Below are 26,853 nucleotides of genomic sequence, written 5' to 3'. Positions count from 1 at the left end.
AAAAAAAAAAAAAAAAGAAACAAACCTGGGCCTGCATGAACACATGACCACCACGCCTCCTTCTGCCTTCATCTGTGAAGAAATTTTCCTCTCAAATAAAAAATAAACAGGTCCTGAAAAATTAGTCCTTTGAAGTCCCAAACCTGGGCAGACGCTGAATTTTCATAACGCTCTCGGTATGAAAATCTAATAAATGTTAACTAAGGCTGCTAGGGTGGTCTACCTGGGCCCATAGGATCCCGCTCCTCTCCCAAAGCGAGGAGCACAGGAACACCCCGCTATCCCAGGACAGGGAAATCTCCGCAGCCTCACCCTCGTGGGCCTCTGCATAAATGAAAAAGGGCACCATCATCGGGAAGAACCTCAGCGGGAAGCCCACGAAGGCAGCCCCTAGCGCTTTGCGACTTGGGCCAACCTGGCCACTCCTTGCGTGGGACCTGCTCGGGCTATGCTCACAAAGCTTCTTCCTTCGAGTCCTAGCCTCGCCTTGGCTGGAACAAGTCACGGTAGCAATGGCCACCAGCATAAGGCTGCAACCACTGGCCAAAACATCCATCAACACGACGGGGAAGCCAGGCAGACGCCCTGCTCCCTGCACTGTGCACCGCCAGGAGGATCCCTCTGCTTCCTTCTTTGGCGGCGGCGGCGGCGGCATGAGCACCACTTTTCCGCCAGGTGGCGCCAAGTCCGTCGGCGCTAGGCGCAAAGCAGTGGTGCAGGACAGGGCCGGCTGGCCTCCGTCCCGCACCACGACGACCGCCATCAGCTGGCCCGTGAGCTGTGGGGACAGGCGGCGCTGAAGAGAGGGCTCACCCGTCACCGGGTGCAGTGCTAGCACCCCGGGGCCGCAGTCGCACGGGAGAAGCGTGCAAGTTAGCTCGGCGCTGAGGCCTTCGTCTGCCCCCAGGGGCCCTCCCTGGGGAAGAGGCAGCTGGGCTGAGCCACTGAAGAGTTGGCAGTGTGACCAGCCGAGGTGCGTAGTCTTCTGGTCCTCCACATGCAGCCACACCACGGCTCGGCCCCGGCGCGGCGCGGCGGAGAGCCGCCGTCGAGTGCTTCCAGCCCCAGCTGCAGCTCGGCCAGTTCACCGCGGTCAAAGCACCTTCGTGCGTGCAGCTCCCCAGGGGTGAGGTCCACGAGACGTAAGGCGCGAACCCCTATAGTCTCCAGAAGCCGGTAGGTGACCTGGCCCTTGAGGCCCGGGTCAGGGTCTCGGGCCGCCACCATGGCCAATTAGGCCTCGGGCGGGTTGTTCTCACGCACCGACACTTCGTAGACCGGCCGTGTGAAGAGTGGCGCGTTGTCGTTCTCATCACTCACGCGCACCGTGTAGGGCCGCAAGGTGCGTAGCCGGGGCGCGCCGCGGTCCTAGGCCACCAGCGTCAGGTTGAGCTCGCGGTTCAGCGACGCCGCGGTCACCACCAGGCAGCTGCGCGCGTAGGCCGGCTGCCGCCGGAAGTGCTCCTGCGCGTAGAGGGCGCCCCGCACCTGCCCGTTGGCGCCCGAGTCTCTGTCCGAGGTGCTGACCAGCGCCACCAGGCTCTCGCGCGCCGCCCTCTCTGGCACCAGAGAGATGGCGCGGGCCTTTAGCCTCCCGGGCCAGGTCGGCGAGGTCGCGTCCGCACCACCGAGAGCGGCGGCGGCGGCGGCGGTGGCGGTGGATGCGAAGGGAGAGGGGGCAAATGAGCTCGGGGCGGCCAGCTGGGTGATGGTGATGTCCAGAGCGTTGCTACTGACGTCACGGATGCGCACGATGACCTTGCAGGTGGAGGCCCGGCACCGCGGTCCTCGGCCCGCACGCACGTTCAGCTCATAGGTGTCCTGCCGCTCGTAGTCCACCGGTCCTGCCAGGGTGAGGCGGCCCGAGCGCAGGTCCAGGCGGAAGAGGCGGCGCGCCTCGGGCGGGGTGCGGGCACCGAAGGCGAACACCACGTAGCCATTGGGGCCCTCGTCGGGATGGGCCGCGTCCATTGGAGCAGCAGGGAGCGCACGGGAGAGTCCTCCGCCAGCTCCACTTCGACCACCGCGCCCTTCGGGAAGGCCGAACTGTGGTCGTTGGCGTCCAGCACTCGCACGCTGAGGGCGGCTGTGGCAGAGCGCGGCGGGCGGCCGCCGTCCTGGGCCACCAGCTCCAGGCTGTAGGCGGCCTGGCTCTCGCGGTCCAGCTCCTGTAGCAGCTCCAGGTCCGCGCACTGGACGCCGTCTGCGCGCTTCTGCAGTTCCACCCGGAAGGGGCTGTGAGGCTCAGTCAGGCGCACGCTCTGCAACCCGCTGGCCCGCACGTCCTTGTCCACAGGCGCTTCTAGCGGGATATGCGTGTGCGTGGCCGCGCCCTTGGACACCGCCACGGGGATCTGGGCCCAGGGGAAGCGCAGCCCTTGATCACTGATGTCCCTCAGCTCCACCTCCTCATGCACCAGCCGGACCTGCTCCTTCAAGAAGCTGACCACGGCAAAGACCAGCACGCACTGTGGTGCCTGGCCGCACAGCCACTCGTGGTCCAGACCCGCGTCCCCGACAGTGAGCTGCCTGTAGTCCTCGCACACCCTGAACAGTGAGCTGTTGAACTTTATCAGGCAGAACTGGTGTGGTACCTCGAGCTGGTAATTAAACAGAACACAGTCAGATAGAACACTGATATCGGGGCCGTGGGCTTCCTCCTCATAGGTGTGGAAATTGACAGTTTTGGTGCAAGACCGGACACCGGCTGCAGCCACAGAACTTGCAAGAATTCCAGTCTGGCCCAGCACAATGTGTCAGCAGGAAATCTAAGCCTCCAGCAAGACATCTTTATTCCTCAAAGACAAAAAAGCCAATCAGAGGCTCTGCGCGGAGACTTCCAGCCTCTCATGCCCTCCTGAGTAGGCAGTCGGGAGACACTTGCCCTCCTAAATACATCTGATCACTAAACCCTCTCTGCTGTGTAATCGCTTTTCTGTGCTCCGGGCCTAAGCTTGCTTCTTCTGAACCCTATCGGAGAGGTTACATAGAGAAGAATGTGCAAATAAGCATCCATCCAGGCCAATCCGCAGAGTCTCTGGGTCTTGGGTCCCGTTGTTCCCCTAAAAAAGTTCACAGAAGAGCCTGGGGATCTGAACAGCGCCCAGAGCAGGGCAGGGGGTCATTAAGATCCCTATAGAAGCTTGCACTATAAGAATGCATCCCTCTTGCTTTTCCACTGTGCTTGATTCCCACTTGGATGGTAGGAGCAGGGAACCAGCAGCCTCCATATCCCTTCCTAAACACATTTACATATTCTTCAGACAGAGATACAATCACTCTTCTTACCATTTATAAACCAACGCGTATATGCATCTTTTGCTACCCACAGTTATCCATCTACATTGGGGTATCATTTCCTGTATTGAAAGATTCTGGGGGAACAGCTTCTCCAGAGTCAGGCAGTGTCTAATCAGGGAAGAACTGTTTTCCAAAGTAATCATGTCTAAATAGCTTTTCTGTAGCAAAGAAACCATTAATGATGAAATTTCAGCCCCTTCATCTCCTTTTATGTCAGTAATTACTTATACGTGAGGAATCGGTGTCAGGGAGGTTTGTCAACTATGAACCACTGTAAGGGATAGTTAAGGGTAGGAAAAAGATTTAGTGAAATATGCTGCAGTCAGTCTTGTTAGAAAATTGCTATACACCATTTATTTTTAAAAAGCCTTTGGCTGAAGAAAACCATGGGTGGCCTGATAGGCTGAAGGCTAAAGAAACATTAAACCATCTGTCTAAAGCACAACAGTCTTGTGTTAAGCTCTCTTTATGTGTGAAATGTTCTAAGTGCTAAATGGTCCACGTGTTAATGATGACATTGTTCCTCATGCCATGGAGTCATCATCAGTGCAGTGTTCTTTAACTAGTCATCTTGAATAAAATCAGTGAGCAGACTGAGTTATTAATATGCCCCGGCTATTCTTGGCTCCTCCATGATCTGTAATGTTATTGATTCCTGCAGGGACATGTCAGTAAATGACTATTTTTGCTTTCACTCTTAGGAGGGAGTTGCATCTATTTTAGCACCAGGATCTATGAATCCAGTTCTGAAACTGAGCCACCTTTGATGAGATAATTAATTTGCAGGGGTTTTAATTTAGTGGAGCATTCAGCAATGACTCTAATTATAAGTACCAATAACCCGATGTCGGAGAAGTTTGCAGTAGGAAGCATGAATTGATTTGGGTTGGGTACTCTGATATCCTAAAAGGAGAAAGTGCTTCATATTGTTTACTTTAGATTTCTCATTTTGCCTGATGAGGCATCTACTACAGTTTAGCTGGACCAGATTCCTTTGAAGCCAGTATCTTCACTGGCATAAAGACAGTTAGCTTTCTTCCTTGGAAGTGGCTATCCTAAAAAAGGACCTGGTTATTCAGCCTCTGGGTCTCAAAGAAAACAAGAGGATCCGACCCTCCATCCAACTTCTTAATTCCTAGTTGCCCCTTAACTGAAGCATGAAAACTGATTCAGCCGATGCCTTTTAAAAGGCACATGCTTCCATACACATTAGCCAGGAGAGGGACCCATTTAACCGTATTCTGAGTCTCATTTCTTTCTCTTCTCTCTCATCTCAAGCAATCCCTGCCAGGCTTGGCCTCTGCCAGTCTTCAGCATTATTGTTGCTATTCATGACGACGAGCAAAACCGCTCAGCATACTGAAAATGAAGAATAGTCATGGCTCTGTCTACAGAACATCAAAAGATCCAGATAAAATATGAAAAAGGCAAGCAATCAAACACATTACCTCCACAATGCTAAACATCTGGACATTTATGTTTGGAAACATCCAGCTATGATGTTTAAATGCTTGATTGCATTTTTCCTCACTTTTCCTCCAGCTGTTTGGCAGCAAGTAGACCATCTACGATAAGGAATATGCTATATTGCTAGTGATTCATTATTAACATTAGCATTGTTTTCCTAGTAAACAACCACCTTATTAAAACACTGCTTTATGAATGAAGGACAGCTGGAGTTTCAGGAAAGACATTTTCTGAGGCAAAAATCAGTTCTGTGCCAGTAGAATGACAAGCTGAATAATATAGAAACTGTATGATCTGTCCCCCTAGGGATGTGTCATCAGGAAGCTGTGTTTACAACCCTGAGCTGCTGGTGCTCTCATGTTCCATTCTGTTGGCTCTGTTAGATAAAAATCTGTCTCAATATTAAAAGCATTGTGGCAGAAATTTGGTTTATGTTGCTTGTTTTCCCATTTGCCAGCATATTGCCAAACTAGAAGTCCACAAAATGTAGTTTTGATCTCTGTTGGCACCCAACATAAAGCAAAACAAACAATGGGAGCAGAGGACCACCACCACCACAGGAAGACCAAATTGTGAATAAAACAGCAATGTGGTCCTCTTGCTCAGTTTGGCTTTAAAAGGGGTGAAGTGCCAGGATTTGGGTAAACTCCCTACAGTTTACTTTTATTTCTAAAACAAAAGCATCAGATATACTAGCATTCTCCCCACCATGCCAGGACACCAGATCTATAAAATAGTATTTGCATTCTAATCATTCCAAGAAAAGATTTTCTGTTTTGCTGAACACACAATACCAGTGTGTCCCTTTACATGCTAAAGCACACTGTACATAAACTAAAGTCATTTTCATCATAAACACAGGGAATAAATGGGTCCCCTAATTCAGAATAGTGTCTGTGCCTTTGCATATTTCCTCTTTCCTATTACACAAAACTAATAACATATGTTTATGGGAAATGAAGCCACAGGAAAGTCCCTAATGGGCAGATTTCACTAGACCATGGTGTCCATGCATCAGGGTAAGCATCAACTCTCACTAGATCTTGAGCTAATACTGTCCTGGGCCAGAAACAGTTTTTGTGCCATTTAGAACAAATCACTCTATGTAATATACTGAGACCCATTTTCATTTCTCAACTGAACAAACATCCTATACATGAATGAGCAAAATATTATCAAACGCAATGTTGCTGTCTTCAAGGAGTTAAGTTCCAGAAATTAAAGCTATTAAGACTGCTTGAAAAAAACAAATCAACCTAACAGCTCTTTTTTTTCTTTTTAAAAATCATACCTTAAAAAAATGAAAATTAATCTTCAGCAGTATGAGCCCCCAAAATGGGGAAATTGTTTTAAGTTTTCACATAAGAAGTACCATTATCTCATTCCTGTTACCCCATTGTGTAATCAATGGGTTATTATGCCTCGACTGTACAGTCATCTATAAGAAAAGTTATCAGGAAATTGATGCTTTTTGTATAATGATTTCAGGGAAAATAATTCAGCCCTGAAGTCAACCAAAATACTGTCTATAAGCACAGAATACGAACAAAATGATATTTTATCAACTATTTAAGTGCTTTAACCTAGAGAAAATCAGAGGGAACCACAATAGGGTATCAACACTAATCATAAATTCCCCTCAACATAAAACAAGGATTTAAATGATATAATCTTTACTTAGAAAAAATTTCCCATAGGATCATTATGTTAATAAAGATATCGTCAAAACTAAATAATCTTAAGCTACTACATAAAACTAGTTTTTAAGCTGCTGATTTTATTAGTCTAGCAGTATGAAGGACATTAAATCAATGAATAATGAAAAATATCTTACCTTTTTTTGTCTCAGGGATGCCTCAAACCCCAAGTGAGCCAGTGAAATTGACTTTGGTACTTGACTTCGGTCTTTGGCTCAAGGATGATACTTTGTATTCTTGCCACTGGATAGAGAGGAAACCTGCTCCCCCACCAGAGACTGTAACAAAGCAAGAGAAGAATAAAAGAATAACGACTGAGAAACAACTTTTTATCGGCACCTTATTTTATCTTCACCTCTTTTCCTCTTAGCTGATCCTCTCTATTTCTACTCTACGCAGAAGCTCATGTCCCCCAGTAGTCAGAGTGTTTTCAGGGCCTTTATCAACAAATATTTGATCAAGTATTGGTGATACAATAAAGCTCACAGCCCTGGAGAACAAAATACTTAAAAGTAAAAAAAAAAAAAAGTCAGAGTTCAGAGGTCACAAGTGCCAAATGACGTGGAGAAGGTTGTATCAAGTGCAAACAAGAAGTGATTTCAGAGTTTCCAGGTAAACTCACAAGCAGCCAGAACCGCCAAGGACAGATAAAACCTGGAAGTAATGTGAACAAGCCGTGAAGGAGGACAGGCTCAGAGCCTTTTACAGAGACTTACTAGAGTTGGTTAGAGTAGGTGATTTGAGGACACTATGGGGATGAGTTTGAATGGGTGGCATAGTTGAAGACCTTGATGCTAAGCTAAAGAGTTCAGATAATTTTTTGAAGGGGTAGAAATTATTTTTATTAAATCTAAACTCTTGTATACATTTTTAAGTATAACTAACATACAGTGTCACATTAGTTTTAGGTGTACAATGTAATGATTCAAAAATTCCATACATTACTCAGTGCTCATCATGATTCATGAACTCTTAATTTCCTTTAACTATTTCACCCATCCTCCCACCAACCTCCCCTCTGGTAACCACCAGTTTGTATTTAAGAATCTGATCTTTCTTTCTTTCTTTCTTTCTTTCTTTCTTTCTTTCTATCTTTCTTTCCTTCCTTCCCTTTTTCTTTCTTTCTCTCTCTCTCTCTCTCTCTCTCTTGTTTTTCTCTGTTCATTTGCTTTGTTTCTTAAATTACCCATATGAGTCAAATCATGGTATTTGCCTTCCTCTGACTGACTTATTTCTATTAGCATTATACCTCCTAGGTCCATCCATGTTGCTGCAAATGGTAAGATCTCATTCTTTTCTGTGGCTGAGTAATATTCCATGATAGATAGATAGATAGATAGATAGATCACTTTTATACACACCACTTCTTTATCCATTCATCTATCAATGGATATTTGGGTTGCTTCCATATCTTGGCTATTGTATTAAATGCTGCAATAAATATGGGGGTTGCATATATCTTTTCATTTTCCTTGGGTAAGTACCTAGTAGTGGAATTACTGGATCATATGATAATTCTATTTTTAATTTTTTGAGGAACCTCCATACTGTTTTTCACAGTGGCTGCAGTAGTTTGCATTCCCACCAACAATGCACAAGGGTTCCTTTTTCTCCACTTCTTCACCAACACTTATTTCTTGTATTTTTTATTTTAGCCATTCTGACAGGTGTTAAGGTGAAATCTCACTGTGGTTTTGATTTGCATTTCCCTGATGATCAGTGATGTCAGGCATCTTTTCATGTGTCTATTGGCCATTTGTATGTTTTCTTTGGAAAAATCTCTACTCAGGTCTTCTGCCCATTTTTAATCAGATTATTTGGGTTTTTTTTTGAGTGTTGAGTTATATCAGTTCTTTATTTATTTTGGATATTAGCCCCTTATCAGATATATCACTTAAAAATATCTTCTCCCATTCAGTAGGTTGCTTTGTCATTTTATTAATGGTTTCCTTCACTGTGTAAAAGCTTTTTATTTTGGTGTGGTCCCACTAATTTTGCTTTCGTTTTCCTTGCCTGAGGAAACATGAGATTTTAAACACTTTTTAAGGCAGCAGTAAGAAAGCACTGAGGTTTATGGAGCAAGGAGTTGTTGATGTGTATTCCATTATGACAAATAAGGGAGACGATTGCCCTTCCTCAACATTAGTAAAATCCAATGTGTTTCAATTGAAGATTTAAACCATGATCCCACACGATGACTTACTTATCATAAATATTTGCCAAGTAAATGATAGAGGCAGTATGGTTTACAACCTCCGTCCACCTCAAAACCCACCTGTAGCATAATGAGTTAAAGGGAGACTGGAAGCAAGGAGAAGACCAGTCCCAGGGCTCCTGCAATCCAGGTACAAGATGGTAAAGACCTGAACAATGAGTTGGAAGGAGCATAGGGTGAAAACCTGAGGAACGCTGCAAAGGAAGACTTGGGTAGGACTTCATGACAGATAAGCTCTAAGGGATGGAGAAGATGGAAAAAATAAATGATTTTAAAGTTATTGTATGGCTTAAAGAATGATTATGTTTTCCCACTATTCCCAATACAGAAGAATCGTGTTCCCAAATAGGATTTCCCCAAGGCTCCTGCTACTTGCCAGCTGAATGGACCAAACACAGAAAACTTTATCTCTACAAATCTCAATGTTTTTAGGGAATAATGCCTACCTTGAAGGGTTGCTTTGAGGTTTAAGTGAGAAAATGTGGGGACAGGAAAAAGCCCAGCGCCTACCACTTTGTGGGTATTAAAAAACAACTGTATCCTTTGTTGTATGCATTTGCCTATCATGTTGTGATTTATTTGTTCAAAGGTATACTTCCTACCCCAATTATGAGCCCTTCCAGGTATTAACCATGTCTTTATCAAATGGTTATCCCACTCTCCAGTACAGTGCTTACCACATGAAAGAAGTTCATTAATATTTGTGGAATATTTGTGAGAGTCTCACCACCATATGCCACTTTTGCATAATTCTTAACCCTATTACATCATCTGAATTCTAAACTAGAAAACTTGCTAAAGCTTAGTATATGGAACTTGTGTATTATGTGAGACTTCTGCAATGAGACTCATTGAGTAATATGCAAGATGTCGTGCAGCCACATGTAACAAAACTGATTTCTTGAAACCATTTCAAAACTAACCTATCAGGGCATATAAGACATTTTTTGTTTTTGCCTGCTTAGCAGCCAATTTTCTTTTGAGAAACCACCTCTTCACCAAATCGATCCAAGTGAGAAAGGTATGATAGATGCCTCCACCCTTGCTGCTAGGATGGCCGCATGACCCAGGCTTAGCCAAACCAAAATATTCCATCCTCCCAGTGATTGCTTCAGATAGGTGCATTTTCCCCAACCCAGGCCAACCAGGGCCATTGGGCATCAGGTCCTGGATTATTTCTGCAATCACTTAGAAGGGGATATTTATTTTTTTCCATTAGAGTTGCTGAGCTAAAAAGACGTAAGCTGGGATGTGAACCACCAGGTTGGGAGTGCTTGCCTGAATATAAAGCCAACACTTTTCAAAGAAATGCTGAGTTAGCACTGAGCACCTAGATGCAGCCATGCCTGATCTCCCACTAAACTTTTCATTTAAGTGTAACAGTAAATCCCCCTTTTATGTTCAAGACAATTAGCAATTGGATTTGTTACTTGTTCCATAAACAATCATAACAAATTCCAAAATTGAGAAAGGAATTGTTAGTAACAGACTCTGAAGGTGTAATTCACTGAGGTCCAGGGAGACTTACCATACTAAGAGGTTGACCTATGTTCTTATGTATTTGCCTAGCCACTGGTAAACTATTACACATATTTTGGGATTCAGATCATGTGTCTATTAAGGCTAGAGAATAGGGTGTCAGGGATCGGAAGGGCTTGGCTACATTTATAAGAAAAGGATAGTCTCCAACTAAACCTAGTCCCTCTGAGAGCAGGAAGAGAAGAAAATACAATATCACTAAACAGTCCCTTTCTGACTGAGGCCAGTAATCTAAGAGGGGTGAAAGTTGGCAATCTTGGCAAGTTTTAAGGGTAGAGAAAACAAAATTGTCTCTACCAAACTAAAGTTAGTGCAAAAAAGAGAATAAGATGGAAAAAAAACAGGGGTTAAAAAGTAATGAGGAAGATAATGCCGAGGTCTCACAGAGCCTTGAGCCCTCCTATACCTCTCAAACTCCCTCTAAGTCTAGAATATCTAAGTTAAGAAAAATGACAGTCTCCCCACAACAAAAAGCCATTTGGGGAATGCAACCTGGGAGCACAGGGGCATACATTAGCTGTGACTCCCACCCCAAGAAATTGTTCTGAATGCCTTGTAGAGGCCCAAGTGGAAGTCATTTAAGCTGAGGGCTAAGGGCATGAACAGAACATCCACAGCTGTTGCCAGGAGATGGAGATCCCTAGACTGTGAGTAAATTTGAGCACTGTCTCCAGCTTTGGTTGCAGAATTGATCAGATGCAAATAAACACTAAACTATTGCCCCGCAAACATGCGACTAAAATTCCTGAACCCCCAATAAAAAAATGGCATGTGACCTTTGAAAAGCCCCTGGAATATATTCCCAAAGTCCAGCTCAGATCACAAAGGATGAAGACCAAGAAAGATCCTCCTTGTGACGGGAATCTGGGGCGGCCATCTTGGAAGATCTGGGAACCCACACGGGAGTCTTTGCATCTTCTGCCCAACAGGATATGCTTATGTGCTATGGCCGATGACCACTGTGTGTGGTTTACCCTTTTCCAGATGGGGTTTTTTAATTGCAATTCTTTGTCATTAGATGTGTCGGGGGATGTCAAGTGTATCAGCTAGGTTGTCAGATCATAATCAGTTATACCCAACACTGACTGGGAGTAATGCAAATCTTTCCAAGATCCTGTATCTTTAAGCTTCCCTAAGGGAACTGATTAAGTCACCAACAAGTGGGAACAAAGAATGTCCTAGTTAACAGGACCCAACATGCAGGAGCAGAAAGTTTAATTTATTTATCTTTTGCCTTTTCCCTCCAGCTCACCCACCCTGATAAATGCAGCCATCCCGATATGAAACGTCCTGCGTCCAGCCGCACCTATTCCCCCCTTGTCCTTTGTCTCTCAGGGAGCCACTGCATGTCTTTGTCGACTCACTTTGTCTCTGTAACACTGCTGTCAACGGCAGCTGAAGATTCCATCAGTTGACTCACCCCCACCCTTCCAAAATCTTCTTCCTCTCTCCTTTTAATCCAAGGCAGACAAGGCTCCCCCTCATTCCTGAGAATTCACCTGTTATCTGTTTCTCTTGTTCCTGGCTGCTTTATCTATTTCCCTTATTCAGGACAGCTGACAGCTTTACAAAATAGCTTCTGTCTCTCCTGGAAACCTCATCAAAGGAGCCTGGGGGAAGGGATTTGAGGTCCCTTCTCAGACTGAGAGCAGAGAGCCTGACCAAGGCAAAATGCAGTGGGACAATATTTCATCTGCTTACCCCATCTATTCCTGAAGGACAACGTGGTGTAGACTTTTAAATCTCCCAGGTCAATTTAACCATCCAACCCTTCGCAGCAAATGGGTGACAGCTATAGAATTCTCAAGTGTTCCTGCTTGCCTTCAGGATTTACTCCATTGTCTTTTAATAACATCCATAAACTTTCACCTGTTCATAACACATTTGGTAGTGTGAAGATAAAAGGAAATGTATGAAAGAATTACATATTACACAAAGGTTAAGTTCTAAATTTATCACAAAGCTTAAATACTCTATAAATTTAAAGAGGCTATTAAATAAAAATTATCATTTCCTGATCAAAAATATTTTGTTATCCCATCTCCAGAAAAAGAGAGAACTCTTAGACCCTCTGTGAATTCAGCCCTTTCTCCTACTCAGTATCTTGCACTCCACTGTTTACGCTACAGCTCAACCAGATAGGAGATTTCTCTGGAACTGCTTTATTTATTCCCACTGCTGAGCCTTCGCTCACACTCTTCCCTGTGCCTACAGGGTGGTTCCTTCTGCCTGTGCTGTTACAATGCCATACATTCTTGAAAGCAGTGCTTTTCGTACATTAATGTGGCTGTGAATCACCTGAGAATCCCGTAAAATGCGGATTTGGATCCGGTAGGTCTGGGGTAGGGCCTGAGATTCTGTATTTCCAACAAGCCATTGATGCACCTCCAGGGCTGCCCTTTGAGAAGTAAGGCCTAAGAGCTTATACAAAGGTTAGCTCTTGGGGGAGGCCCCTTCTCAGTACCTCAGCTGTGATGCATCCTCCCTCTGCGTGACTCCCAACACCGTAGACTTGCCCCACTTCCCCCATTCTGCCTTCCCACAGCACTAGAGTCCAAATCAAAGTATGACACGGCACAGTTTTTTTGTAAGCTTGGCTGTATACATCCATGTCATAAGAAGGGCCCATCATGCTTTTATAAATAGCAACAGTATCATGCTCAGAGTGGTGGCCGTTTAATAAGCGTAGCTGGTTAAGAGTAGACTGCCTAAGCTAGCACTGCTGCAGCGTCTCCTGTAAAGGGAATATTTATAATAGACCCAGACCAGGTATCATGGGCAGCCACCTGAACACTGCATAGAGCGGGCAGTGTGTGGGCGGCTGGCTTGGATGTGAATCCTGCTATGCTGTATCCCAACCATGTGGCTCTGAACAACTCATCTAAACTCTCTAGGTCTCAGTATTGTTTTCTGTTTTAAAATAATGATGATATTACCATTTGGCTGGACTTTTCTAAGGTTTAACTCAGGGAACAGATGTAAATGAAATGGTGTTTATAAAGCACTAAACACTGTGCTTGTTGCATTGTAAGTGTTCTGTAATAATCATGAATTTTTATTATTACCTGCGGTGACAGTTCTTTAAAGTTGCCATGAAAATTCTAAGATAGGTTTTAGATTCCTTTAATCATTTTAGGGCTGTTCTTCAATACCTCTGCTGTGTCTCCACTACTCTCTTTAAAGCTGAATAGCAATCACAAACACAGTCTATAAGGGTTAATAACCACCAATTGCTGTCTCCTTCCTGCATGTTAAAGCTAAGAATATGCCAATTCCAACTCTAGAAATTGACATAAAAGATCACTGAAATGTAGCACATAAGGTTACCACAGCAACCGCTAGATGTCATCTTTAGAATGTCCCTCTGCTTCTCATCCTATTTGAGAAGGAGCTATAATGTATATACATTCACCCATCTACTAAATAATTGGTTCACACACAGTTTTAAAAAGTAATCATAACCATTCATGCATCAATATAACAAGATCTGCAAAAGCAGCACATATTTTAAAATGCACGCTGTAACAATACAAGACTTCCTCGATATTTAATTTCTATTTCTTTATGTTACGATATAGAGCTTTTTTCTTTAAAGTTAGTGAATCACACTTAAACTTGCTTTGTTTTAGGAAAAAGATTATTTTATTTTGACAACTATTCCTCTCTTATAACCCGTTGTAATACATGCCCAATGTGAAAAACACAAGAAAACCTCACATTAAAAAAAATAATCTGTAATTCCCCTGTTCAAACAGCTGGCAACATTTTATATTTATTATTATTATTATATATTTGTTTTCATATTATATGTGTGTATGTTTATATATTTTTCTCTAGAGACATACAAAAGATATATGTGTGCATATAGAAAAACATATCTATAGGGGCGCCTGGGTGGCACAGCGGTTAAGCATCTGCCTTCGGCTCAGGGCGTGATCCCAGTGTTATGGGATCGAGCCCCACATCAGGCTCCTCCACTAGGAGCCTGCTTCTTCCTCTCCCACTCCCCCTGCTTGTGTTCCCTCTCTCGCTGGCTGTCTCTATCTCTGTCTATATTTATATATATAATAAATATATAAATAAAATCATTTATCTATATATAAATGTACACACTTTTATATAACACAAATGATATTTACAAATATCCATATCCTGCTTTTGAATGTAGCCTATTCTTTTTCTCTTAGTCTTACACTGTGAAAATTATTTCATGTTAATAGAGTCTTGTATGATGTCATTTAGACAGTTGCTTGGTATTATACCCTATGTATATATCATAATTTAACCCTTTGCTGTTGAGCATAGTGTTTGTTAGGTTAAGTTTGACTATTTGTAAAGGAAAATTTAAATACAGTGCTTAAACTAAATTGGAGTTTATTTTCTTTCATGCAAATTAAGTCTCAAGGCATGCATGGGGGTTCCCATAGTGCCAGCACCCAGGTTCCTTCTGCCTCGCTATTCTGCCATCTTTAGAGGGTGGCGTAATGTTCCAAAACGGTTCAGATCCAACTATTACACCCACAGTCCAGTAAGCCAAAGGGAAATGGCCAAATAACAGAGACTTCTTAGTGTTCACACACAACACTTCCAATGGCCATAAGGGAGGGCCAATGTATGTAATGCTTTACTAGGTGGCTATCGGCCATCTACAAACCAGTGTTATTGCTAAGGAAGAAGAGATGTGACAATGGAAGGAAAAAAGAACAGTCTCTGACACAAATATTGAGCTTGTTTCAATGTTTTTGCTATTGTTAATAATGCTGTGATGAATATCCTTGCACATAAACCCATACACACGCCTCTAATTTCCTTGGGATAAATTCCCAAAGGGGTAATTGCTCACCCCAAGGATAGGCCAGATTTTAAGAGTTTTGATACTTATTGCCAAATTGCTCTCCAGAAATACTGTACCAATTTCTACTCTCATCAGCAGTGTATGTTGGGGAGAGAAAAATGCTTTATAAGATTCAATTTAATTTGACTATTCAAAGATTCCATACCTCCTGCAAAAAAGATAAAGATCTTGCATTTCTAGAAAGGTAATGATTGGGAAGCTTTCTGGAAAGAAAGGGAAAAAAAAAAACCCAACTCAGTGCCAAGTGAAAAGGCCTTTTTCTATCTAATAACATCAAAGAAAATGCAATTTAAGGTCTAGCAATAGAAAAGATATTATTAGCTTCAGTTATTGAATGTATTTTAAAAGAGATGCATAAGAAGACAAACAACATAGTATGGTGGAAAGAGCACTGAATTTAGTGCCAAAAGACCTGAGTTTGAATCCAGCTTTTACTTTACCATGACTCTAGGTGAGCCATTTAACCTCTCTTAGCTTATTTTCACTACCATAAAAATGGGGCAATTAATGCCTCTCTCTCCTTTTAAAGTTTAAATGTGTTAATGTGAAAAGGTTTATTCATAGTTGTATTTGAATCGAAATTTGCACTCTCCTTAAATTTTATGACACTACAATTCAGTATTTCATATCTTCCATAACTGAACGGAGATGAATAATAAATTATTTTTGTTCAATAAAAAGAAAATTGAGTAAGACATTCCTCACGGCTTTTTATTGTTTTTGCTATCTTTTTTGTTATTTTGATCACTAAAGGATTTCAATTTTTTAAATGAATTTTATTAAAGCATTTAGAGTAAAATGCACTCATTTTAAGTGTCCAGCTCAATGAGTTTTGACAAGTATCTACACTATGAAATCACTGTAGAATATTTCCACCAGACCCAGCAAGTTCCCTCAGTGTTACTTTGCAGTCAGTTACAATCCGGGCAACCCCTGATCTGAATTGTATCACTGTTAGTTGTACCCATAAAAAGAATCATACAACCTGTACTCGTTTGTGTCTGTCTTCTTTCACTCAGTATGATTTTGAGATGCATTCATTTGGTTCCACGTATATTTCTTTTTGTTTGTTTTATTGCTGAGTATTACTCTATTGTATGACTATACTACTCTTTGTTATCATTCACCTGTGTGGACATTTGAGTTGTTGACAATTTGGGACTCTTGTGAATAATGTTACTGTGAACATCAATATGCAAGTCTTTGGTGGACATGATTTTATTTTGAAAGAATGGGGGATAAACAAGTACAAGTGCAATTGCTAGGGTATATAGTAAGTGCGTGTCTAATTTTATATGGAACTGACAAACCATTTTCTATAATGGTTGTGCCACTTTGCATTTCACCAGTAGTGTGTGAGATTTCCTGTTGTTCCACATGCTCACCTACATTTGATATTCATAGTCTTTTTAAATTTCTGCATTCAGGTATATGTGAAGTGGTATCTCACTGTGGTTTTAATTTGCATTTCCCTGATGAATAAGGATGTTGAGCATCTTCTGATATCCTTATTGGTAGTTTCCATATTTTTTTGGTGCAGTGTTTGTTCAGGTCTTTCTCCTGCTTTAATGGATTGTCTTATTATTAAGGTGTATATGTTCTTTATATGTTTCATTTTGTAGAGTGTTAAGTCTTTTTCCTATTTTTAATGGGTTATTTGCATTCTTCTTATTATTAAATTGTAAGACGTTTTGTATATACTGGTTATAAGTTCTTTGCCAGATATATGTATATGCATGAATATTTTTCCAGCCAAAAGATTGCTTTTCATTTTCTTAATGGTATATCCTGAAGAAGTTTTTAATTTTGATGAAGTTCAAATTACCATTTTTAAATTTGAGGATTAGTGCTTTTTGTGTCCTTTCTAAGAAATGTTTGCTTATCCTAAGATTATGCATATTTTTTCCACCTTATCTTCTGGAAGTTTTATAGTTGATCTGTGACATTTAGATGTGAGATTTATTTTGAATTAATTTCTCTGTATGTTATGGACCATGAGCCAAGGTTTATTTTCTCTAATATGAATATCCAGTTGTTACCCTACCATTTGTTGAAAGCCTATCTCTTTCTCATTGAATTACTTTGTCACTTTTGTCAAAATGATTTGATCACATACATGTGGATCTATTTCTGAATTCTCTCTTTTGTTCCGTTGAGAGTGTCTATTCCATTGTTCCGTTGAGAGTGTCTACCCTTCCGTTATTCCACATTGTCTTGATTGCTGTAGCATTTAGAGAAGGTCATGAAACCAGGTAGTATCACTTCTCCAATTTTGTTTGTTTTTTCAAAATTGTTTTTACTATTCTGTTGTTTTACTATGCTTTTGCATTTCTGTGTAAAAGTTAGAAACAGCTTCTCAATTTTTATAAAAATGACTTTGCAATTTTGGTTGGCATTACATTGAATTTATATTTCAATTTGGGGAAAATTAACTAACAATATCGAGTCTGCCAATCCATAAACATGGTATATCTCTTTATTCAGAATTTTAAGATTTTCTCTCAGGAATGTTTATTGTTTTCTATACACAAATCTTTTATGTCTTTTGTTACATTTATTTAAAAGTATTTTGTTTTTGATACTATCCTAAACTTTTTTTTAGTTTTTATTTTATAGGTGTTTGTTGCTAATGTAGAGAATACAATTGATTTTTCTTAAATCGGATGCATCCTAAAACATTACTAAATTCATCCATTAATTCTAATTGTTTCCTTGTTTATTTGTTTTTTATAGACTCAGGTTTTTCTGTCATGTTATTTGTGAATAAAGACAGTCTTTCTGAATCTTTGTTCCTTTTATTCCTTTTTTCCTTTATATCACTAGCTAGGACCTCCAGTACCACATTGAATAGAGGTGGTGAGAGCAAATATTTTTGCCATATTCTCAGTCTTAGAGAACATCATGCATCGTTGCATCAGTAACTATGGTATTTGTTATAGATATAGTTAGTATGTTCATTATCAAGGTTGGAAACTCTCCTTCTATTCCTAATTTGCTGGAGATTTTATATGTGGTTGTAAGAATTTCGTCAAATGTTTTCTCTGTATCTACTGAGATGATTTCTCCTTTATTTTGTTGGGGTGATGGATTACATGTATTGGTTTTCAAATGTTAAACCATCCTTGTATTTCTAGGATCAACCCTACACGGTCACGAGGTATTACCTTTTTTTTAGCTATTGCTGGATTTGATTTGCTAAAATTTTATTTTTACATCGATATTAATGAAGGACATTAGTTTATAAATGTTTTTCTTGTAATGTCTTTGACAAGCAAATTAATTATTGGCTAGTAAATTTGAACTTGTTAGCCTAGGTTTCAGGCTATGGAAAGCTCTAGTTGTTCCTCATTCCTTATAACTTAGTGGACTCAATTTCCAAACTCTGTGTCTCCTGGATCTTGGCAAAGCTTGAATTTTTAGGCTTTAATAGGGTAGGTCTAGAATAGGCCTTACTCTAAGACATGGTCCTTGCTTCTAGAGTAGGACCTTTCTGTTGTCTCAGATAAATGCCTGGGGTGCTAAGAAGAACTCTCTCCTTAGGCTGGATCAGAACTCCAACATCTTCCAGTAGTGTTCACTCTCAGGCTACAGCAAGCTTTGTGTGATCTTGCCCCAGAAGATGTGTCCCAGTCCTCAGTGAAGAATTCATAGGAACTCCCATGTAGATTTCTCACTCCCTCTCTCACTATCCAGCACACCAGTGATGAGGGAACAGAGGGCAAGCTGAGGACAAAGCAGAAACTGACACCCTGCAACTCCCCCACCATGGGATACATGTGACATTCCTCAGGCACTCCTGGCTGCCCTAAAGGACAAAGAAATAGTTAGCCTATAGAGACCACAATCCTGGAAGACTTGAATCTCCCTCAGTTTATAAATCTCCTAGCGCTCTACAAGAACAAAGCATTTCTATCAGTAACCTAGCTTCCAGAAGGAAATGTAGATACAATTAAATGTCCTTACATCTGCAGCCTCCAGGAAGTTTCCAACTATCTTCATGTTAACGCCTTACTAGAGGGGTAAACAACCTTAACCTGACAATAGCAAGGCCTCCGGTATCCTGTGAGTCTTCTTTAACATATGAAAGTCCTCTCTTGAAACCTCCCTTTTTCCTTACCTCCCCCAACCCCATAGTACATAATCAGCCACCCCTCACAACCCCAACCTGGGCGCAGCTCTTTCTGCCCACGGGTCCTGCCCCGGTGCTTTAATAAACCACCATTTTGCACCAAAGACATTTCAAGAATTCCTTCTTGGTCATCAGCTCCGGACTCTACCCCACTGAACCTCACCTATATTCCACAACCTCATCACCAGCACAGCTCCCTCTTTCCAACTGCCCTGATGTGCAGTTTCCATCTGCTTGTGTAGACCCGAACTCGTTTACCTGCCTCTTTAGGTCAACTTGACCATCACACTCTGCCATGGACTCCAGCTTTCTGTACCACAGTTAGAAACTTGGGCAGAGATCTGGATGGACATAGGGAGTTTCCCTTCTTTGGGGGATTGTGCCGTTTGTTGTTCAATACTTGAAAATAGTTGCCTTTATGTATTTGTCGAATGTTAGGGTCATTTCTGACAAAAAGCAGAAGTCCTCAGGGCTTTGTTTTATATCAGCTCTTTGACTCATTGCTAACAGGGGGAAGATATCAGAAACAGAAGGACAAAGATAAAATGGATTTTTTTTATTGTCTCAAAGATGTGCTAAAGGCAAGATGGTTGCAGGCTATATAATAGACATTTGGAAAATACCCTATTTCCTAGTCATTTTAAAAGCTTATCTTCTCACCTCCTTCCCAAGAACCCTTTCACTCTCATAATATTCCATGAAATTTCTTGATAATAGCCACCCACTGAGTCAACAAGAAAAGGCCAGGCCAACGGATCCTTGTTGCATTCTGAAAGAGAGAAATTGTGACCAAGGAAAGTACAAGAGGAAAAAATCTACCTGTGCGCTTCACTAAGAGGGAAAGGGATAAACTACCTACACTGTTCCTGAAACCAAGTGTTCTTGACCAGGTAGACAGGTAAGAAGGAGCTTCTTGGCCCACCTAGGAAGCAAGGATCTGTTTAGAGGAACTAGACACAAATCCTGGATCCCGACTTTAAGGAAGAAAATAATGAAGAAGACCTCAACTCTCTTTCCTTCCACCCATGCCCCTGCCCTCCATCTACTGGGAGATTCCTTTCTTGTTGTGTCAAATACCTATTGCTCTATATTGAACCAATCCAATACTTAGTGGCCTAAATAACCACCATTTTATTTGCTCTGATTCTGTGGTCACCAGATGGGATGGATTTCAGTTGGGTGGTTCCTTTTCTGGTCTCCTCTGGGGTTTGCTCATGTTTCTATCATCATCCTTCAGCTCTTAGAGGGCTCTATAGTCCAAGCCTCACTCGTACATCTGGTGAATGGTGCCAGCTGTCAGCTGTACCGTGGGTCCCCAGCAGGCCAGAAGACTTCTTCACATAATGGCTATGTTCCAAAAGCAGCAAGAGATGGGGCAAGCCGTAATGAGAAAGCATTTGTTATGTCTCTGGTTGGGTCACATTTGTTAATGCCCTGTTGCCGAAGCAAGTCACATAGTTAAGGCCAGAGTCAGAGTGGGAAAAGACTAATAGAGGGTGTGGATACAGGGAGGTATGATTCACCAGTGCCATTACTCTAACAATCCACCATGTTATTGAGATCTCCATTTATGTGCCTATGCCCTGGGGCATGTGTGTCATCTTTCTGCTGCAATTCTTCATTATCACAATGTGCTTCTTTTAACAGAAGATGCAACAACCTAGAAAGACAGGAAGAGGGACTGGTGATTCCTAAGTCTTTTTTGCCTTAGCAATTTGACACAAATAGCCAGGGCTTCATTCCCGTAAGTGTAGTTGTAACTAGCGTGCACAGGTACAGAGCTACTGGTTGTTTACATCAAACCTCCACTTTAACCGGTGAGTACTCATGCTGGGGCTGGTAAATATTTAGAGTATCAATCCTGCCGTATATGTCAGTTACTTGCAAAACACTACTCCAAGTCAGGTAAGTACCCTAGGCATAATTCACAGGCTCACAGGCTCCTTAGCATTTGCCCAAACCATTCATGTTATACTTGGAGAAACTGAGGCCCAGAAAGCTCAAAGGGACTTGTTCTAATTAGGTCACACAAGAAGGAGATAGGAGAACTAAGCTTGGAATCCAGGTCTTTCCATTGTTTCACCAATGTGCTCTTCGTTAAGCAGTATCACAACTGATTTTCATGTGATTCAGTCCTACCTTTGTGGACGACAGTCTCGTAAACTGCTGCCTTAGTTTCTATATTTAAGATCTGCATTCCAGTCACAGATTTTAAATGTAAACCTTCTTAATTGATAAAGAGAAGGCAGAAGACATTTGGAATTTCCTATTTTATAGAGTTTAATAGGAGCACGTTTCATCACTGCAATTCCATCTCGTGGTTTTAGGAGAGGATGGGAATAAAGAAAGAGTGTTATTATAAGTACAGGTGCAAAACCCTCTTTCTGAATTCTCTTACCCATTATTTCAGCAAAAGCAGCCCTCAGCCCATGTCAGCACCTCTGTGACTGCTTTAACATGGCAGTCGTCCTTAGAAAGGCTTCCATTCTGATTTAGTCGCCTATTTACACATGCCTCAGAACCACTTCAGTCTCAGCACCTGAGGATCGGGGATGTTCTTCCCCCAAAAGTCATCACTTAAAGCAGATTTCAACTGTCCTCTGAAAGAGGAGTCAAATTATGCTCCACAATAGACAAAAGGGCAAGACACTGGAAATAGATTTTTCGCATCTTATAAAACCCAAGTGAGTCTTTCTGGACAAACAAAGGGGCACAGAACAGGAAAAGATGAAAAAAACAAAACAAAACAACCTGGGGCCATCTGGGGCTACTCAGACTTCCAGGACCTTATGATCTTATGCAGTCTAGCCCAACCACGAATTTTATAGTTACGAAGGCATGAGCACTCGATGAAACTACAAATCACTGATAAGACTGTACAAGAAGACACTGAAAATTCAAATTCATCTTTAGCAAGTGAAGGGTGTGCTAACAGGAGAAAATATAAACAGCGCGTGGAGAGAGACATAAGAAAGATACTGACACAGCAATTCAAGCTCTTGTCAGACATCTCTTTAGCGTTCCTGCCAGCGGGAAGCCAATTACTGCGAAAAGAATGAAGTTTGTTTTATGAGCACGATATTACAAACACAGTCCCTTCATCCTAACACCAAGGAAGAATTTTGCATTTCTGATAGAAGCCAGCAGTGTTCTGCAGCTGAGGGGCTGGTGGTTTGGAGGTTAAAGCTATGGGAGGGCGAGGAGAGAACCAACAGCTCCTTCACCCCCTAAATCTAGCTCCAGGGATTAATCTGTGACAATGAATTTGTGATAACCTGCAATGGAAGCCCAAAGCCCTCGGAGCACAGGACCTAACTCTAGCATAACTTAGCACAGCTTCTGGCCTCATAGGCTTCTAAAAGTCTCCAATGTGGTAAGCCCTGAATACTCTTGGCATTGGAAGCCTACGATCTTCATCAGGGGGATAGAAAGAGCAACGTATGGCATCATCGTCCATTTCTTAACTTATGGATATAATTGTCATTATTTAATAATGTAAATAATACATTTGAAAGTTTGCACATAAAAACAATATGAAAGGGCCATCTTTGCCCTTATTCTGAACACAAGAATATCTACTTTGTCTCATGTTGTTTATATATCCCTTTCTGTCATGTTTGAGCAGACAGATACCAGGAATCTTAATTACTTCTCACAGTACGCTTGGTTAGATAATGGTGTGAAGTGCTTCACTGCGCTCTCAAACATCTGCCAGATTTTTCCCAGGGAAGAGTGACATTTTACACAAATAAGGAAAGGAAAGGACTCAGGTCATCTGACAGATCTTTCGGATGATGGAAATCTCACTTCTATGCCTGGGCACTGTGTTCAGTATCTCTAATATTTTTACGGTGGTTATCCCAGAAAGCCACTAGAAGTTGACCGTATTACCTATAAGATGAGTACAACAAACTACGGAACAAGCAGCTAAAAACCCTACCGTGGCATTTCCATGTCAGGTACAAAATCCCTTGAAACTTTTACAGAAAGAGAATGAGAAAGATTCTAGTCAGGCTCCTTGACTACCGTGGTTAGGATTTTAGCACAACGATACTGGTTCTCTTTCTAAAGCTTAACCAAGTTCTAATTTCCATTGTGATTTCTTCTTTGACCCATAGTTGATTTAGAAGCATATTGCTTCATTTCCCAATATCTAGGGATTTTTCTAATTATCTTTTCATGACTGATTTTTAGCTTTATTCCACTATGATCAGAGAGCATCCTCTGTATGAGCTGAATACTTGGAAATTTGCTGAGATTCATTTGAGATCACACTGCAGTTGTGGGAAGCACTGCCCCGGTTTGTTAACTGAGTCAGGTGTGTTAAACATGTTCAGCTTTTCGAGATCCTTCTGAATTATTTTCCTCTGCTTATTCTATCGGTCCCTGAAAGAGGTATGTCAGAATTACCTCAAACTATTGTGGATTTGCCTTTGACTCAGTTTGGTTCTATCTGCATTTCCTTTACGAACTTTGAGATTTTCTTACTATCTCCATGCAAATTTGTCAGTGTTACTTCCTGGCAAATTAACCATTTTACCCTGTGAAATATCCCTCTAGTAGTTCTTCTTGCCTGGCTTATTATCCATTGACCAAAACAGCTTTCTTTTGGTTAATGTTCATAAGGAATACCTTTGTCATCTTTCACTGTCTACCTTTCTGCACCTTTATTTTTAAGTTGTTTACTATAGCCAGCATAAAGGGTTTTTAAATCCAATTTGACAGTATTTGTCTTTTAATTGGAGTATTTAGCCTTTTATTTAATGCACTTACTGCTATATATGGGTTTAAATCTACTATCTTGCTATACATTTTTTTTCTTTCCCTCATATGTTCCATGCGCCTTTTGCTCTCATTTCTTGCCCTATTTTGTTTTCTAATTAAATATTTTTATTATTCCATTCTCCCTTTCTATTATCTTGTTTATTATAATTTTACTATTCCTTTAAGGGTTACCCTAGAGCAAAACATGCATCCTTGACTTTGACCACAACATAATGCAAGTATCATAAACCAATACAGTTCTGTTTATACATTTTCCAGCTTTTTGCTCTATTTTTGTCATGTGTCCACCCCCTAAGTATTTAAATTTTACTTATTATTATGTTGTTGTTATTATTATTATTGTTATGCTTTCAATATTCGTCTAGATTTACCCGTATGTCTACCCTTCACATTGCTTTGCATTCCTTCTTGTCTCTCCGTATTGTTGCTTGGAATCATCTTCCAGAAGCACTCACTCCAGGATTTACTATAACACAGGTCAGCTAATGATAAAATTATCTCACTTTTTGGGGAGGGCATGCGTGAGTCTAAAATTATGTCTTTTGATTTATTTTTTTAGAGGGCATTTTTTACTGGGCTAGAATTCTAGGTCAGTTTATTTTTTGACCATTTTGAGTAAATAATTCAAATCAACTTTTCAAAATTTTGAATAGATAATTGTTAGTTAACCTCTATTGTTCCTTTGGGGAAGTCATATGACTTCTTATTTTGGTTTTTGTCTGCTTTTAAGATTCTCTCTTCTTTTGATTGCACTAGTTTTACTATGATATGCCCAGTATGGTGTTTGTTATGTTATCCTACTGGGCATTTGTAGTGCTCCTTGACTCTTGGTATCTTTCATTATTTTTGAAGAATTCCTGGCCATCATCCCTTCAAATACGGCTTCTATTCCAAAGTCTTTCTTTTTTCTTTGAAGGGTTCTAAATGTACCCCTCAATGAAAAACCTGTTCAAAATGTGTTTGATAAATTTAACTAGGTCCCACATTTCTCTTGAGATTTTTTTTTTCTGGTTATCTTCCAATTCACTAATTCTCTCTTAAGTGTTTTTTAACTGCTATTAAACATCTCTATTGAGTTACCGATTTCAGTTGTTATTTTTCACTTCTAAACTTTCCATTTGATTGTTTTTAAAAGTTATTATCTGTTTAAATTGTCCATCTTACCCTTTATTTTCATGATGTTCATTAAGTTTCTGTCAGATAACTTCAGTATCTGGATCTCCTCCAAGTCTGTTTCTGTTGTGCCTTTTCTCCTGGTTTTCAGAAACATACGCTTATCTCCCAGAATTGCTGGTAAGTTTTTATTGAATTCTAGATATCAACATTTGGAGAAATAGTTTGAGGCTCTAGATAATTTCATTTTGTTCAAGACAGCATTTATTTTTGCTTCTAACAGAATAGAGAAAGATCATCTTAATCTGATCAGAGAATAATCTGCTTTGTGGGGCCAACCTATCTCTGGTCCATCCTCCTTCTTAGGGTACAGGCTGTCCAGGGGCCTAATGAAGATTCTGGAAGGTTTGCCAAGGTCTTCCTCCTTGAGCTGGTCCTGAATTCCAGTTTTTGTCCCCTAGCTCATGAGACCACCAAAAGCTCAGTTGGGCTTCTCAACTTTTCATCTGTCAGTGTCAGCTCAATTTCTCAGCCTCTCTGCTGCTTCTTTAGAATTGGCCAGTGCCTTGAAGAGAAAAGCATCCCTGGTCATCAAATTTGCCTTTCTGCACCCTGCTCTCCGAGATGTTGGCCCCTTAAGTTGTAGTTGGTTTGGTAGTTCTTCAATGCTTCCAGCAGACTTTTCATAAGATACACTTTTTTTTAGATTTTTTAGTTCACTATCACCAGGAATAGATATCTCCCTCCAATCCCCCCCAAAAATACTTCTAATATTTTTAACATCCAATCCTAGCAGCAACAGAAATTTGACCATTCCTCTAAAAAACTAGTTGTCTTAGGTTTAGGTAAGGGGAGATTCCTAAGCTTCCAGGGTGAGGTGGCTCCTGTTTGGCCAAGGGCAAATCTCAGCAGCACAGAGCAGCTGTGAGCTATTAGCAGCCAGCATCCACAGCAGCTGGTGGGCTGATGTGTCAGGCAGAAAGGAGACCTAGCAGGGCATCAACAGCATTGAGTACAATAAATATCCTGATCACTTCAATAATACAATTTTTTTTTTTACTTTTTCAGTTTTTATCAAGGTCTTCCTATTCCCTTACCTGCCCCATTACTAACATTTTTTCTGGCCCCTCAACAGTTGGGGTAGTAGAGAAGGAGAATGGAATTAGGGGAAAAGAACCCACCCCAGAACACACACACACACACACACACACACACACACACACACACACACACCCCGTACCTCCAACACCATTCCTAGAACACTCACTGCTGCCCCAGTGGTATCCCCCACTCAGCCTCTTTATTGGGAACACCTTGTCCTGATAAGTAGACCTCTTAGGCTGAGTCCTTTCAACATTCCCCTGAACTTGCTACTTCACCAAGTATCCAATTAACTCATGAGAAAGCTTGCCTCTCTGTCTTTCCAAATCTAGATGTATAGGACGCTCCTCCTATAGCCTCCTTCCATTGGTCTAATCTTCAGGGGCATTTCCACATAGCCTCTTGTCTTTAGGATTTTCCAAGCCAGACTAAGAGCCCAGTTTCTGGCTCCAGACTCCAGAGGACACAAGTTAACCTCTCCCTAGAACTCTCTCTGCACTCAGCTGTGTTCCCATGGTGATACAGGGATGGATGGGTTTCTTTCTACAGTTTAGCCACCAGTCATTTAGGATGAGATGCCAGGCTCTCTTTCTGGAAAACACCACTTTCTCTTAAGTCCCTCTTACATGGGAACACCTCCCTCACCCTTAAC

At 41.4% G+C, this 26,853-nt stretch overlaps 1 protein-coding gene across 1 annotated transcript; it reads right to left on the bottom strand.

The window, feature by feature from the left end:
* Window positions 1–196: 196 nt before the first annotated feature.
* LOC121100054 (protocadherin-8-like) lies at window positions 197–4,865 on the bottom strand. Its single transcript, XM_040620104.1, is given in 4 exon segments — window positions 197–944; window positions 1,010–1,973; window positions 1,976–2,738; window positions 4,749–4,865. Coding segments are annotated over 4 exon segments (2,592 nt in total).
* Between the last annotated feature and the right edge of the window lie 21,988 nt (window positions 4,866–26,853).

Source organism: Ursus maritimus, unplaced genomic scaffold (genome assembly GCF_017311325.1).
Source record: "Ursus maritimus isolate PB19 unplaced genomic scaffold, ASM1731132v1 scaffold_10, whole genome shotgun sequence".
In the NCBI taxonomy this organism is placed as follows: Eukaryota; Metazoa; Chordata; class Mammalia; order Carnivora; family Ursidae; genus Ursus; species Ursus maritimus.
This window is presented reverse-complemented; position numbering and strand designations above follow the sequence as displayed.